Genomic DNA, 15,990 nt, shown 5'->3' with positions numbered 1-15,990 from the left:
CACTACTTAACAGTGCCTTAACACAAAATATCAGTGTTGTGAGTTGGAATATAGGAGGAAATTTATGTTTTTTATCTAATTCTTTGGTCAATTTCCTATTAACATGCTGGCATAGTTTCTAAGCATTTAGGATTAATATATTTCTTAAATATACTGACATATTATGTACATTTGAAAATAATTTATAACTATAAACTTTTTATTGCAAAAATATTACTCAGAAATGTTTCCAAATATGAGCTATAACATATATAGCCAAATAATTGATAAGCTATTCTGGTATTGCTGCATAATTTATTAAGTGAAAGGCAAAAACATAAATCTTGAGCTATTTTATAAAAGCAGACGTAAGATTTCCAAGGTAAAGTAGAAATAAAATATTTTGCTTTGACATCATTTTTAAAAGTTTTTGCACTGGTAAGACTGACCACCATGTATACAGTCACCGACAGTTTACAAAATCTTCTCTCCCATGTTATTATTTGTTTTCCATCAGTCTCTTGGAAAGAGACTAAAGCAAATACTCTTTATTGTCCCTTTTTGGATAGTGAGAGAAAGAAAATATAGGTGACTTGCTGAGGGTGAGAACTTAAAATGGGTTTTACATGGAAAAATAGGGGGAAATTTTGCTTGGGGGACACACCCAAATGCATTCAGGGTTTATTTATGGCTCTCTATTCAGGTATCATAGCTGGCAGTAACCATATTGGGTGTCAGAGATCAAACCTGGGTCAACTGTATGCAAAGCATCCACTTTACCCCATTGTATTATCTCTCCAGCCCCCATACTGAAATCTTGCTCCGTTACCTTGAGAAATCTAATGAGGTAGATGGAAAAAAAAATCAAGAAAGGAATTATTTTAAGGGAACACATTCAGAGGACATACAAGTACATATTACTTGGGAATTCAAAGAGAATTATGTTGAATTAACGAGAACAGGCAAAAATAGGATTAGGATCAATGAAGAGAAAGAAACTGCATTGTGGTTTGGGAGAACAGAATTAAGCAAACCCAGATGGCAGGAGCTACATGTGTGGGGGTAAGTCAGAGACAACCCTCAGGTGTTGAGCGTCTGCAGGAAGGGAAACAAGGTCCTGTGAGAGTACCGTATTATTCCACACAAGCTCCAGAGGACTGTATACACTCAGGAGGGCTGGGGCTCCAGCAGCTAAGGGAAGTTGGCTGTTAGGGAGGAGATGTGAAACCATTTGAGATAATAAGAACTCTTCTCTCATTAAGGAGGCAAGTGTCAGTTCCGCGATTCATTTCTTTGAGTATTAATAGTTTTTAAACATAGGCTCACACCATGCAGTGCTGGGGGGGAAAGGTCACTCCTGGTGTATTTGGTTTGAAGGTGTTGAGGAGGATGAGTCATATCTAGTGGGGCTGGAGGCACCACTAGGGCTACACCCAGCACTAGCAGTGCTTATGGTCCCATGCAGTGCCAGGAACCAAATGCAGGACCCTGCACATGCCTAGTATGTGTTCCACCACTTTGAGCCATATCCCCAGGCCCTGAGAATTAATATTTTTTAAATGAAAAAGGTGCCAAAGCATACCATACACCAAAGAATAGAAGGGGTACATTTTTGGGAAACACTCAGAATTTAAGTATTAACTTCATAGTTGAACAAACTACTAGACATAAAACAACTACTGGTTGTATAAACACATCAAAGAACTTGTCTGTGACATGGCAGGTATTTGCCCTTCTCACTGTATCTCCCACACATGAAGATGAAAAAATAGGCAATTATTTGGTAGTAATTATTTAACATAAGACTCTACACCTCTGACCAAAGTTATTGAATTATTTCTAGAGGGATAACCACAAGGAGTACAAATATCATTCATCAGACACAAAAATTATCTCAAAGTCATCCAGCTAGAGGCCAGCAAGAAACATACCAAATAATTAGATGCCTTGCTGAAAAAGGCAAGATGTCAGAATAGACACAAGGCTACAGAAAAATGATAAATATCTGAAATACTTTCCCTCTTGAAAAATGCTTCTTATTTGAAAAACAGGGATAGTTTATGGTAGCAGCACACCATTAAATTCACACCAAATAAGAGACATATTTACTTTCTCCAATCTCCATTCACAGATTGTAAAGCAGATTTTGCTTGATCTGACAGGTACCTTGGGATTCTTCTGGCTCTAGGTAATCCCCAAGGCCCCTCTGTCTCAGACTAGAGAAAGGAGAAGGATAAACAATATCCACAAACCTGGTGGTTCATTTGCTGTAAAACCAACCAAGCAGATAATACTCAACTGTTACGGTTTTTCAAGCATACATTTCAAATATTGTAATTTGCCTGTTTGCCAGACACTAGGGATTTAGAACCTGAAAATGATTTTATCCTAGCTCCAAAAATTTCACACAAAAATATTTTCTCGGAGTACAAAAGATTTTGCATTCAACTTGTGACTTAAATTGTTGATTTGTTATTAGGCAAGCTAAGGGGAAGAAAGGTGGGCATACTAGAATATAGCTAGGAAAAGTTGTCAGTTTGCTGACATCTGTTGTGGATTTCTTTCTAAACAAATAAAATGTATGTATATATACATATGCATATATACATATGTGTGGGAACACAGGAGTGGTAGGATAGTGAGTAAGGCATTTGCTTTGCACATGACCAACCAGGCTGATCATCCCAGCGTCCCATATGATATCCCAAATACTGCTAGGACTGATTCCTGAGAACAAAAGCAAGGCGTAATCCCTGATCACTGCCAGGTGTCCAGAAAAACAAACAAAAAGAATATATGGGTGGGCATTGCAGATTTATTTGAGATAAATAAAAAGTATTCATTTTTTTCTTATAAAGTAATGTCTAAATCTGCTAGAACACATTAACAATTTAACAGGATATGAAATTCTCAGTATTTTCAAATAAATTTCAGGATTATGTGTTATGTTTTAAAAACTGATTAAGGGGCTGGAGTGATAGCACAGCGGGTAGGGCGTTTAACCTGCACGTGGCCGACTTGGGTTCTATTCACAGCATCCCAATGGTCCCCAGAGCACCACCAGGAGTAATTCCTGAATGAAGAGCCAGGAGTGACCCCTATGTATTGCCGGGTGTGACCCAAAAAGAAAAAAAATACTAATTAAAACTGAGGTTGGAGAAAGAGTAGAGTGGGCAAGTCACTCTTACAGCCCAGGTTCAATCCCCATCCCAAATGGTCCCCAACTGCTGCCAGAGGTAATTCCTGAGTGCATAACCAGGAGTAACCCCTGATCATCACAAAACATTTTTTTTTGCTTTTTGGGTCACACCTAGCGATAATCAGGGGTTACTCCTGGCTCTGCTCTCAGGAATTACTCCTCCTGGTGATGCTCAGGGGACCATACAGATGACAGGGATTGAACTCAGGTCATCTGCATGCAAGGCAAACATCCTATCCACTGTACTATCACTCCAGCCCTGAATCACAAAATTTAAGGGAGAAAATTTAAAGATGAGCAGTTTCCCAGACAAAATTATATACACTAAATCATAAGAACTTTTTCACACAAGATATTAAAATAATTTTTAAAATAACATTACCTTTATATGTTTTACTCCACAGCTAACCACTCTGTTTGACTGGTATGGATCCCAGGAAATATCAAAGATCTGTTTTTAAAAAATAAAAATTGCTCTGTTGGTCATTTATGAGTTTGAACCTTCTAGAAACCAGTCCAGTTACCAGTATAGTACAATCTACTCAACACCTAAAACACAGTGTTACCTGTGTAAACTGAAAAATGGAGAATTTGGCTCTTTGGCTAAGCCAGGAATTGCAAGTACATATCTTAATGCCTCATGTCTACTCACATTTTCCCTGAATCACAATTATTGAGATACATTGATGTCATATTTTAAATTTTGTCCATCAAGGCTAAACGAACTCAGCCAGTTTAGGGTAATCAAACCTTAGTAGGAATACACAATAGTAAAATAGTAATAAAATACTCCAAAGACAGCTTTTCAATAAAAACTAGGAGAAAAGATGTTTTATTTTTAATAAAAATATCTAACAGCCAACTGAAGTAGAGTCAATAGTTGCTAGTAATTATAGATGTGAACAATTCTCAATACAATATGGAGGATTTATCTGGCAGCAACAAGAGCTATATGGCAACCTATTGTTAATGCTGCATTTTTAAAACAGATTTCAGGAGATTTTTATATTGGTGGTCCATGGACTACATTATGTGAAGTGTAAATAAAAAGAAGAACCAATTGTCAGATCCAGAGTTTAGAAAATTCTTAGGTTGCTTACATCTCACCATATAAGGAGAAATAGAAACCAATCATCAGAGAGAAAAAATGATTGACCATCTCCCTTTACAGAAGGACCAATTATGGACTACATAAAAAACACTGAAGTAAAGCACTTGGTACAAGTACCAAGCACCAACAATACTCAAGAATCCATTATAGCTACATGAGCTCAGGTATATTTCAGCATTTCTAATTTTAACCTTAGCTTCTCTCAAATGAGTAACACTATCTTTTATGTTAGGATGAGAGAATAATGAAAATAATTTTTCAAGTTATAAATACTCATTATACAAATAAATGCTAGAGATGAAATATTTTATCATTAGAATAATCTTAAAGATAACTACCCATAATCAGTCGAGAATAGTTAATTCTGATATTAGAATGAAGAGTGAAACTATGTATAATACAAATTATGGAGTCAGGGAAAGCAGTATTCTAAAAGTATTTCATGAGAACATTCTAGGTTCTTAAGATTACAGTTTCTCCAACCTGATTGCCCAAGAACAGAAGAATGGATAAAGGAACTATGGCACATCTCCACAATGGAATACTATGTCGCTGTCAGGAAAAATGAAGTCACGAAATTTGCCTATAAATGGATGCACATGGAGAATATCATGCTGAGTGAAATGAATCAGAAGGAGAGGGACAGATACAGCATGACTTCAGTTATTTGTGATAGGTAAAAATATATATAGTGGAAGACTAATATCCATGGCCAGGGAAAACGGGGTTAGGAGGACTGGTCAATAGTCGGAACTAACCACAAGTGTGTGTGGGGCTGAGGGTAAGTAAGATAGAGACCAGTATGACAGTAATAGCTGGGAATGATCATGCTGGATAAGATCTGAGGGTTAAAAGTAGGTAAGGGATATTCTTTATAACCTTTCGGTATCAATATTGCAAACCAAAGCACTCAAAGAGAGAAAGAGGGGAGGGGAGAGAGACAGAGAGACAGAGAGAGACAGAGACAGAGAGAGGAAAAGCTCCAGCTATGAAGGCATGCAGGCAGGGGTTGGGGGTATGATTGGAGGGAAACTGGTGACACTGGTGCTTGGAAATGTACATTGGTGGAGGGATGGGTGTTGGAACACTGTAGCACTGTCCTCCCGTTGTTCATAGATTTGCTCAAGCAGGCACCAATCACGTCTCCATTGTGAGACCTGTTGTTACTGTTTTTGGCATATAGAATATGCCACAGGTAGCTTGCCAGGCTCTGCCGTGCAGGCAGGATACTCTCAGTAGCTTGCTGGGTTCTCCGAGAGGGACAGAGGAATCGAACACAGGTCGGCCACATGCAAGGCAAATGCCCTACCCACTGTGCTATTGCTCCAGTCCTTATATACTGAAATCAAATCATAAACAGCTTTTTAATGGTCTATCTCACAGTGATTCAATAAAAGTTTTTTTAAAAAATGTAAGAATAAAAAATAGTTAATATCACTCCTCATACAATGCAAAAAAAATACAATTTCTCACTAGAGAAGCACTGCAAGTTTTATAATCTGCCCCTAACAAGGGGATAGGTTAACAGAGGGATAAGAAATCTACATAATAGCCTAGTTCAAGTTAATGTATTTTATGAGATCCCCACATAAGCAGAAAGAGTAATATCCAAAATTTTGGTCTCACAAATATTCTCAACCGCAATTAGTAAGCATACCAACCAAGAAATAAGTTATTGACCAATAAGTTAATACTAAAACCTGAGGACAGAGTCTGATCATCACTGAGCTATAAAATGTTCCTAGGGAATTCCAGGCACATCAATGAATGGGAAGCGCTGGGCCAGAGGAGAGCTAGGACACCTCTAATACTGGCGTTCCATTAGTGATATTCCTGGATTTTATGAGAATCTAATCCAGTAGAACAACTGGCCCAAAATGATAGCATTAACTATAAAATTCTTTTTAAACGATTATTTTCCCTAGATGGATGTACCATTCATATAAAAATAACTTTTAGAGGTTGGAGCAATAGTACAGTGCGTAGGGTGAGTGCCTTGTACACAGCTAACCCAGGTTTAATCCTGGCATTCCATATGGTGTCCAGAGTCACACCAGGAGTGATGCCTGAACACAGTCAGGAGTAAGCCCTGAGTACCACTGGGTGTTGTCTTTAAAAACAAAATAGTAGAGTGGGTAAGGCGCTTGCCTTTCACACAGCCAAAGTGGTTTTGATCCTTGGCATCCCTTATAGTCCCAAGCACCTCCAGGAGTTATTCCTGAGCGCAGAGTCACGAATAGCCCCTGAGTATCACCAGGTGTGGCCCACAAACAAAAAAATTAAAGTAAATAAATAATTTAAAAAATAAAAACAATTTTTTAGTTCACACTAAACCAGAGACAGTGAATTTAATATTTAGAGTTTATTATGGTTATATTGTGCAGAAATATAAAACTAGACGCCAATATAAAACTCATTCAAATTCCTTTTAACATTGGAAAATAGAAATAATAAAATTATTTTAATTATGCAAGACACTGGAAAAATATATTTTTGGCCAGTTAATTCATATATCTACTTCATATACTATTATGCCAACTGTGAAATTATCATTTCTGATCTTACTGACTTCAATATGAATAAGGCCACAATATTTGTTTTTCAAATATAACAAAGAATGACAAAGTTGTTCATACAAATAAGACTTAAATTTGTGAATATTTTCTTTTGTTGTTGTTTTTGGGTCACACCCGGCAATGCACAGGGGTTACTCCTGGTTCATGCACTCAGGAATTACTCCTGGCGGTGCTCGGGGGATCATATGGGAAGCTGGGAATCAAACCCAGATCAACTGCATGTAAGGCAAATGCCTTCCCTGCTGTGCTATCTCTCTAGCCCCTGTGAATATTATTTTCTAACAATTATTTCCACTTATAAATTAATGCATCTAAATTCTACATCCAATTTCAAACTCAACTCTATTTTGATTTTGAAAGTAAAATGCCAGTACCAAAAACTTGCTTTACCTCTAAAAAAGCAGTTAACAATTTAAATAAAGCATCTGGTTGCTCAAAAATATCAATCATTGATAATTTTTAGCTATTGACAGTTATTAATTATTGATACTTATTTAAAATAATATAGTGCTTTAAGTTTGAATATGTTGGAAAAATTTACATATAGTAAAGTGACATTGAAAAATATTGCAACTCTGAATAGCTACCTCATTTACATTTACATGGCTGGATTCAGCAAGGTCTTACCCGGTCAGAGTGGCCAGTGGCCGAGGCCAGAAGTTTTCCCTTTTTCCAGTCCCAAATGCAGACTGTGTTTTTGGCATCCAATCCCACAGAAGCCAAACGCTAAAATAAAAATAATAACTTAATAGCTGAAAATGATGGAGATATTTTTCCTCTTGTTTTTCAACAGGCAATTACTTACTATGAAACAAATATTAAACTTTTTAAGAAAAAAAGTATTTTTCAAGATTCATCTTTATATCCAAAACTTAAAGATGTCATAGAAGATGACTTGGCAAACAGTGAAATTTCATAAACTGAAAAAGCACAACTCACTTTTTTCCTTCAAAACAGAAAATGTAAGTGCAAAATCTCATAGAATTTCTGTGTAGTGATAAAAAGCACAGAAACTTGAAGGCAGGGTTCAATTTTTAAATTTAAGATCCTAATGTGAGATTTGCATTTAGGATTCTATCATCTACATACCTCACCAAACTACTAAAAAGAAATAATTTCACATGCATAGAGAAGAAAGCCCATAGATGAACATTAATTTCATTTCTTCTAAATTGTCATGATTACACAATTAAAGTGACTGAAGGAGGCTATTTAATACTAGTATGAGTAATATGAATTCATCCCCAATCTAAGTTCTATGAGGTCAGACCCAAACATGCTCAAAGGGAAAAGAAAATTCAATATATATGAGTATGAACAAAACCAAAAATGTCAAACCATGTATTAGGAAAACAAAACCAAGCCTGCAAAACAAAAAAAAGAAAGGAAGTTCCAAATCAGAGCTTTTTGCAAGACACACTTCTGAGTATGGTTTGGATTGGAAGGAACTCTAGTTTGGAGATTTCTGGGAGAAGATCTCTTGCCTTTGTGAGTATACAAAACCTTGGAAAACCAATTAACTCCATATACTATCAGTTTTCTCAGGTACAAAATGGGTGTAAGCTATTTTATCTATCTACATAGTAAGATTCTTGTGTGGACTGGTGAAATAAGTCATAGGGTAAGACAAAGGTTTAAAGGTTTATTTACTACCTAAATATGAGAATATCTGAGTTTATGTTTTTGGAGTATGCTTAAAAGTACATGTATGAATGTATACAGGACAAAAGAAAGCCTCAAATGGCTAAATGTATACATGTGTTGCTTTGTAGGAATTATTCATGTTTCTTTACTAAAGATGGTTTTCATTAAGGATACTAAGTATAAAATACTCAGTTGGAGGCTTTTAAATGTGCCCTTAGGTAGGGAGACTTGGGTTTTAATTTTTAACTGAAGGTTCTAGAAATGGAAATTATAAAGCATGGCAGTATTTTGAATGGGTTTTAAATTTTAAGGAGGTAAATCTCATTCAACTCAATATTTTCTTTTCTTTAGATAGGAAAATGCAGTTAACATAATATAGAAACTAAAGTTAAAACCCACATTTTGGGATTGAGAAAGATTCAGAAGATAACCATTTTATTCTTTTGTTGTGACAGACTGAAAAGCATTTCTATTGCCTTTTGTTGCTTGTGAGGTGATGGTCCATTTGTCATTTTCTAAATACCACTTGATTCCAGGAAATTCTGTTCAGGGAACAAGGCAGACTAAATGCACTACTCATCAACAATCTATGATATTCATCGTGGCAAACAAATAGAAGGTTATTTTTCTCAACTGACAGTTAAGTACCATGCAGTCCACTCCATCCCTGTCCTCCTCAAAATAGCACCTAAAAAGGATAACTAGATTCTAACACAAAATAACTGAAAAAAAGAATTTAAAGCTAAGTCTGAAATTTTTTCTGTGCCATTACATTTTTCTTATGATGTGTCAGAAAAAAAATCCTAATAGTGACTGCTCACAAAACAAAATTTTAAAATTTGCATGTGAACACACACCGAAACACACATTTTTCACTTGCACATATATGAAGTATTACACAATTTAATCAGTCATTACCGATAAATCTGAATAAATATTATAATCCAGCTATTTCTCTTATTGTAAGTATAAGATATATGCATCAACCTGACTAAGCTAGATAGGATTATAGCATAGCAAAATTTTAGAAAACACACATCTTGGGACTCTACATAAGTCGCGAACTTATAGAAAGAAAAATGAACAGATAATCATCATTTTTTCTCAAAATAGCACAAAAAAGTATAAGTTGTTTTTAAAAAATCAAACTAAATCAAGTCCTAAAATATTACTGAATTTCTTATAAACTGGTCAAGCCTGCATAACTTTATAGATCTTTCCCCCGAAAAAATAAAGGAAAAAAGGAAATTTCATTGGGGGAAGGGGAAAGTTTCAAGAAGACCTTTGAATAAGTTAAAGGGGCAAAAAGAATTAATAGGACACTTGAGGTGGAGAGACAGAACAAGATGGGATATGGAGATGTAAAGTGCAAGGTCTGGTGGAGGGATCTCACCGACATGCACAATTTAATTTCAAGGGGCTCCTGAAAATTAGATCAGAAAATAAAGCATAGGCCTCATTCTGCAGATGTCTCAGATCTGCTGTTTTAAAATATTGCAATGACACTATTTTTTTTAAGTGAGAAGTGTGCTTCAATGAAGCCAAGCATAATACTGATTTGGAACTTAAGGGGTGGGGGGAAGGCATAGAAAAGAATGGGAAGGAGGGGATGAATGTAAAAGTTACCATAAAGAATCTATTAAATATACATGAATCAGTGACTTCCTGAATTGGGGGAGCAGGCAGAGAGGAGTTGGGAGTTGGTAAGGCTTCAAAGAGAATCTCTTCAGTGAATGATTTGAAAATGATGTTATATTCTGGAAGCAAAGGGAACCAAGGTGGTGAGTATAGCTTAACATCTGTGCAAAAAGTTAGGTCCAAACCTTATTCCAAATAAAATGCTAACAACAAAAAACAATAGAATTGCTCAGCATGAGTTTATGACTTCCTCTCCGAAGGCTTTTTAATCAGATGAAAAGCTTAAGGGAACCCAAACTAGGGTCCTCCCAGAGCTTGGAGTTACACCATAAAAATTGGAAAATAAACAGATTAAGTATTCTAGGAGGTCACAAAGAGGATACAGTAAGGTTAATGGAATTTCTGAGCCTACAGAATATATACATTATAACCCAAGATCACTAGTGAAGCATCAGTACAGAAAAGAAAATGAAAAATGAAAAAGAGAGACACACCTGTCCATCTGAGTTGAAAGCCAGACAGGCAACTCCATGGGTGTGGACATCTTTAAGAATAGATACAGTCTGGACATTATAGGAATCCCATATGCATATATATGGCTCCTTCCCAACTTGACCAGTTGCAACGAGAGTTTTATCTGGGTGTAAGGCAAGGCTGAAAGAGAAAAGGAGTAAAAGGCATCTTTTTACATTTTCCAATTAGAAAAAGTTTAAAATAAAAACCAATGCTAATTATTACAACTTGTTATGAAAGGTAATATATGGAACCCTGCTTAAATTAGGTCAGGAGGCTAGAAGGGCGCTTCCAGGCTTGTGCTTGAGAAATCGGAAAATGACAGAATCCCTAAGTCTTGCAACTGCAAATGCCAAGTGACGTATTTGTGGTTAAGAGTTCTGACTTTAGTTTTTGAAGGACTGTCCATATTGTTTTCCAGAAAGGCTGGACCAGTTGGCATTCTCACCAACAGTGAAGGAGCTTCCATATGACCCCGCAATACCACTTCTGAGAATATATCCCGAGGATGCAAAAGAGCACAGTAGAAATTACATCTATACCTATATATTCATTGCAGCACTGTTCACAATAGCCAAAATCTGGAAACGACCCAAGTGCCCTAAAACAGATGATTGGTTAAAAAAACTTTGGTACATCTACACAATGGAATACTATGCAGCTGTTAGGAGAGATGAATTCATGAAATTTGCTTATAAGTGGATAAACATGGAGAGTATCATGCTAAGTGAAATGAGTCAAAAAGAGAGGGACAGACATAGATGGACTGCATTCATTTGTGGAGGGTAGGGTAGCATCACATGAGGCTGACACCCAAGGACCATAGATACAAGGGCCAGGGGGATTGCCCCATAGCTTGAAGACTGCTTCATGAGTGGAGGAGAGAAGGCAGATGGAACAGAAAAGGGATCACTAAGAAAATAATGGCTGGAGGAACCAGTTGGGATGGGAGATGCATGCTGAAAGTAGATAATGGACCATACATGGCGACCTCTCAGTGTCCGTGTTGCAAGCTATAATGCCAAAAAGTAGAGAGAGTATAGGGAATATTGTCTGCCTTAGAGGCAAGGGGAGGGTGGGAATGGGGGGGGTATACCCGGGATACTGGTGGTGGGGAATGTGCACTGGTGGAGGGATGGGTGTTTGATCATTGTGAGATTGTAACCCAAACATGAAAGCTTGTAACTATCTCACAGTGATTCAATAAAATTTTTTTAAAAATTTAAAAAGAGTTCTGACTTTAATCATTTAATAAGATAATATCAAGAGAAAGAATCCGAACTATCACCAAAATAATTATAGCAGGTGGGATGGGTGGGGAATAGAACAGAGGATGGGGACAGGGTGGGGGATGGGAAACAATGCTGGGACAGTGGAGGAAGGAAATGGACATGGGTGGAGAGTATAGTGTTAATAGTACTGTAAATCATGGCGCATAAAATACGATTTTAAAAAGACAACAAATAATGAACAAGGAAGATATGGATGAATACTGCTCATCTCTACAACATGACATCCTGGGTCAGGAAGATAGATTCAAGGGTTGGAGTACATACTTTGCATGCAGTAGCCCTGGGTTGGTTCCCAGCAAAATATGATCCTCCACCCCCACACAGAGGGGAGGAGCTCCCAAGCACCAGATGTAACCCCTGCCCCCAAATACACGAAATCCTGCCATTTACAACAATATGGATGTGCCCAGAAGGTAATACGCTTAGTGAAATAAATCAAATACCATATGGTTCCACTCAGATTGTAGACAAGAGAGAAACACATAAATGATTATACTAAATAAAACAAAAATACGCATTTAGAGAGGGAAACAAAATTAATGGTTACCAAAAGGGAAGAGGGGTAGGGATAGGAAAATTAAGTAAAAAGGGTCAGCTGTGTGTATGGTGAGAGATAGGACTGACCCTTTCATGAGGAGCTTAAGGTAGTAGACACACAGGTTGAATTATAGTAATGCACACCAGAAACTTATATAATGCTACAGTGCAATGTTATTCTTATTGCTTATTTTAATTAATTAATGTAAATTTGAAAACTAACTTAAAAATATTACTTAAGTTTCGACTTTAATTAAAAAAAATGCCAACACTGTTGCTAGGAGAAAGTATACTTCTCAGAATTATTGAAACCCTCTTGCGAAGCTCTGGATCCCATCCTCATTAGGATTTCAGAGCACGGAAGCATCCGAGTCAAGGGCTGTTTCTGTGTCTGCTGCCATAGGTTATATATTTGAAATGAAAATTTCTATTTTACATAAATCATTCTGACACAGGAGAACTATAAATTACTATGCTTGTGGTTTGTGTAGCACTTTCCCTCTGCAGCCCAATCAAAACAAAACTTTGTCAAATGCTAACTATAATTTCAAAGATCCTGTAGCAGTCCAGAGGGAGACATGCGATCATTATTATTCCTAGATGAGAATATACTCGGTGCTTTAAATTCATTGTGGAAAGAAATTTGTCCTTCTAAAAATAGATGCTGGAACTGAAAATAAAAGAGAGCACATTACCTATGTTAATAACTAGCAGAGAATACTTTTTATACAAGTAGAATATTTTCTATTTTTAGTTTCAGTATCTGCTTTTCAGTTAATCAAGTTTTTTCCCATTTTCAATTTTCAGCATGAGTTTTTAGTAAGAGAACTGACTCTGGAATCAGATATCTGGATCTGCATAGTGGCTACCCCAACTGGCTCTTTAATCATGCTGCTTCCATCTTTTTTTTTTTTTGCCTCAGGTTCCTAATCTATAAAATGTAAATAATAAACAAAAATAGAGGCTATGATGAACATAAAGTATTAGGCATTGCACCTGGCACAGGTTAAGTCCCCAATCAAAACAAATTTCATTATCATCAAAATTTGTGTAACTTGACATCATATATATACAACCAACACACACATTTCTGTGACTATAACATATCTTGTCAAAATAAACTTTCTGGCTCTCCCTGACTCCAAGTGTGATTTCCCCAGTTCTGTAGCCATTAGCTGTCACAATGGCCACACATCCCACCAAGCTCCTTTTATGGGCCTCTCACCCAATAAAGACATTTTGGGAAGAATCCTTGAGTATCCACAGCGCCTTCCCAGGCCCCAACTCTCCTGGGGCCTAACAGAATGTAACTTGTCTTCCTTGGAGTTTCCAGGGCTCCACTTGCAGGTCCTAAGCCTGTGAACAACCCCTAAAGCCGAAGGGCCATCCACACGCATCCTCCTGATGAGGCTGGATGCTTCCTTGGGTTTTCGCTTGTAAGTAAACAGGTGGCAGCTAAAGCCTCAAACTACTTTGAGTAGTTTCAACCAGGGGAAGGATAGAGTGTCAGAGCCAGGTTGTGGGGTACAAGGAGGCTGCACTGGGATGTGCTGGGCGTGAGACTGGAGGAGTCGGGCCCCACATCCAGCTAGCACAGCCACTCTTCCCAAAGAACTCCTACTTCCTGGGACAGGGTGCTGCAGCGAGGAACCAAAGAAGCCTGTGACGAGAAACATAACGGAAGTCCCATATGCTAAGGCCCATCATAGGGGACTCAGTAGGCAAACTCCCATTCTCCTTAGGGCCTAGCCTGCCCCTCAGGTGTCACAGCAGGTGCTTCACTGCAGCAGCCTGGCCAGTGATGAGGACAAGGACAGGCCTCCAGCTCAATGCCTGTTCTGGAGTCTAATCTCCTGAGATCAGAACCAAGGAGTGAACTCTGAGCTGGACCAACTGAATGCCAAGCTATCCCCTTCCAGGAAGAAAAAAATGGCCCAGGGTAGCGACAGACCCATAAGCCCCCATCAGCCACGTCAAGGTCCAAAGTGACAGTGATCCAAATTCACTGTTCTAGACAGAACTTACACATCCTCAGGGGCCAGCTGTTCCTTCAGGCAGCTACAAGTTGTGGACAATTCATTCCAGGAATATTCTGCGCACATCCCCCCAGGCCTTCCGTAGAGAGCAGCCTCCAGGAGCTGCTCTCTCTTCCTAACCCAGTCAGCTGCCTGCACTTCACTGTGGGGAACTGGCTTCTTCGCCCAGGAGAGGTTCCTGACTATTATCCCAGATGCCTGCAGCCTGGGCAGGGCCTGCTTCAGGATGGTGGAGGATGGGATTTCCTCAAGATGAAAATAAAGTGCAGGTGTACCTTGGGGCTTGGTTGTGGTGTGGTGGGGGAGAGTGGGCACAGAGGGAAGGGCAAGGGCAGGATGAGATGCAATGAACATCAGGGGTGACTCAGGATGGGCAGAATCAGGCTGGAGGCGCTGCTGCCATGCCTGCACTTGCCAGCAGATGGCTGATCAACCGTGATCTTCAGAGATCTACGTGGGTGGGCAGAGGAGGCCAGGGATAAGGAACAACTGGGCCCCAGATCTGAATTGGTTAGCTAACAAGTGCTTGCTAGAATCATTCAAGAATCTTTATAAAGACATATAGGGGCCAAGGAGATGGTGTTCAAGACTGCAGCTCATGCTTTACATGCGGGAGTCCCAGTTTCCATCACCAGCCCCCTAAGTAAGAGTTCTGGGATTAGCTGCCAAACAACAACAATAATTAAATAACACATCCAAAAGGATAGTTTTTCACAACAGGTGAATACTAGGGGCTTTAACAAGTTTTTGGGTTTTTTTTTTTTTGAGCCATCTCTGGTTGTACTCAGGGCTCATTCCTAGCTCTGTGCTCAGGGAAAACTCCTGGAAGTGCTCAGGGAGCCATGTGATCAAACCTGGGTCCAATGTATGCAAGGCACATATACACACACACCTTACCCATGTACTATCTGTAGAGCTTCTTTTACAAATGTTTAAAACTCAAAGTCTAGAGTTGCTGAGAGAGCAACAGGAAATATTTTGCAATATTTCTCAATTCTGCTCCTCAATTTTGCTGGAATATCGTTGATATTTAATATATAAGACATCATAGAAAATTGCAAGCTTCCAGAATGTTATGTCTGCATCATTAAATTAAGTGAACAGAAATAGTCTGTGAAAACCTTTAGAGAAACTGAAATGTTTTAGCTAATCCTCTCAACCCGACAAACCCTTATTTATAAGCCTATGAAATATCATATACCACACTATAGATTTGTTAACAGAAAATACACTACCCCTCTTTTAAGGAAACCTTAAGAAGAACAGATTAAATATATACGTGTGTGTATACACACACACACACACACACACACACATACACAATGGCATTAAAAGGAGAATGGCATGGCCAGCTTCCCAGAACTCTGGGCAGTATATGAATTTATGTGCAAGATATGGTGCTGGCCCGGGGAGCTAGCTTAGATGGCATCTCTGTCATCAGAGTTCCATCTCCATCACTGCTGGT

The 15,990-nt window shown here is 38.2% G+C and overlaps 1 protein-coding gene across 4 annotated transcripts in view; it reads right to left on the bottom strand.

The window, feature by feature from the left end:
• The window catches only part of EML6 (EMAP like 6), a 280,239-nt gene that overhangs the window by 149,395 nt on the left and 114,854 nt on the right, over window positions 1-15,990 (bottom strand). For all 4 annotated transcript variants that reach the window (XM_055121945.1, XM_004609215.2, XM_055121948.1 and 1 more), the window contains exons 3-5: window positions 10,642-10,801; window positions 7,493-7,591; window positions 3,561-3,629 (exon numbers count right to left, since the gene is read on the bottom strand). In XM_055121945.1, coding sequence (XP_054977920.1) covers window positions 3,561-3,629; window positions 7,493-7,591; window positions 10,642-10,801 — 328 coding nt within the window. The remainder of the gene's footprint in view (window positions 1-3,560; window positions 3,630-7,492; window positions 7,592-10,641; window positions 10,802-15,990) is intronic.

Source organism: Sorex araneus, chromosome X (assembly GCF_027595985.1).
Source record: "Sorex araneus isolate mSorAra2 chromosome X, mSorAra2.pri, whole genome shotgun sequence".
NCBI classification, from domain to species: domain Eukaryota; kingdom Metazoa; phylum Chordata; class Mammalia; order Eulipotyphla; family Soricidae; genus Sorex; species Sorex araneus.
This window is presented reverse-complemented; position numbering and strand designations above follow the sequence as displayed.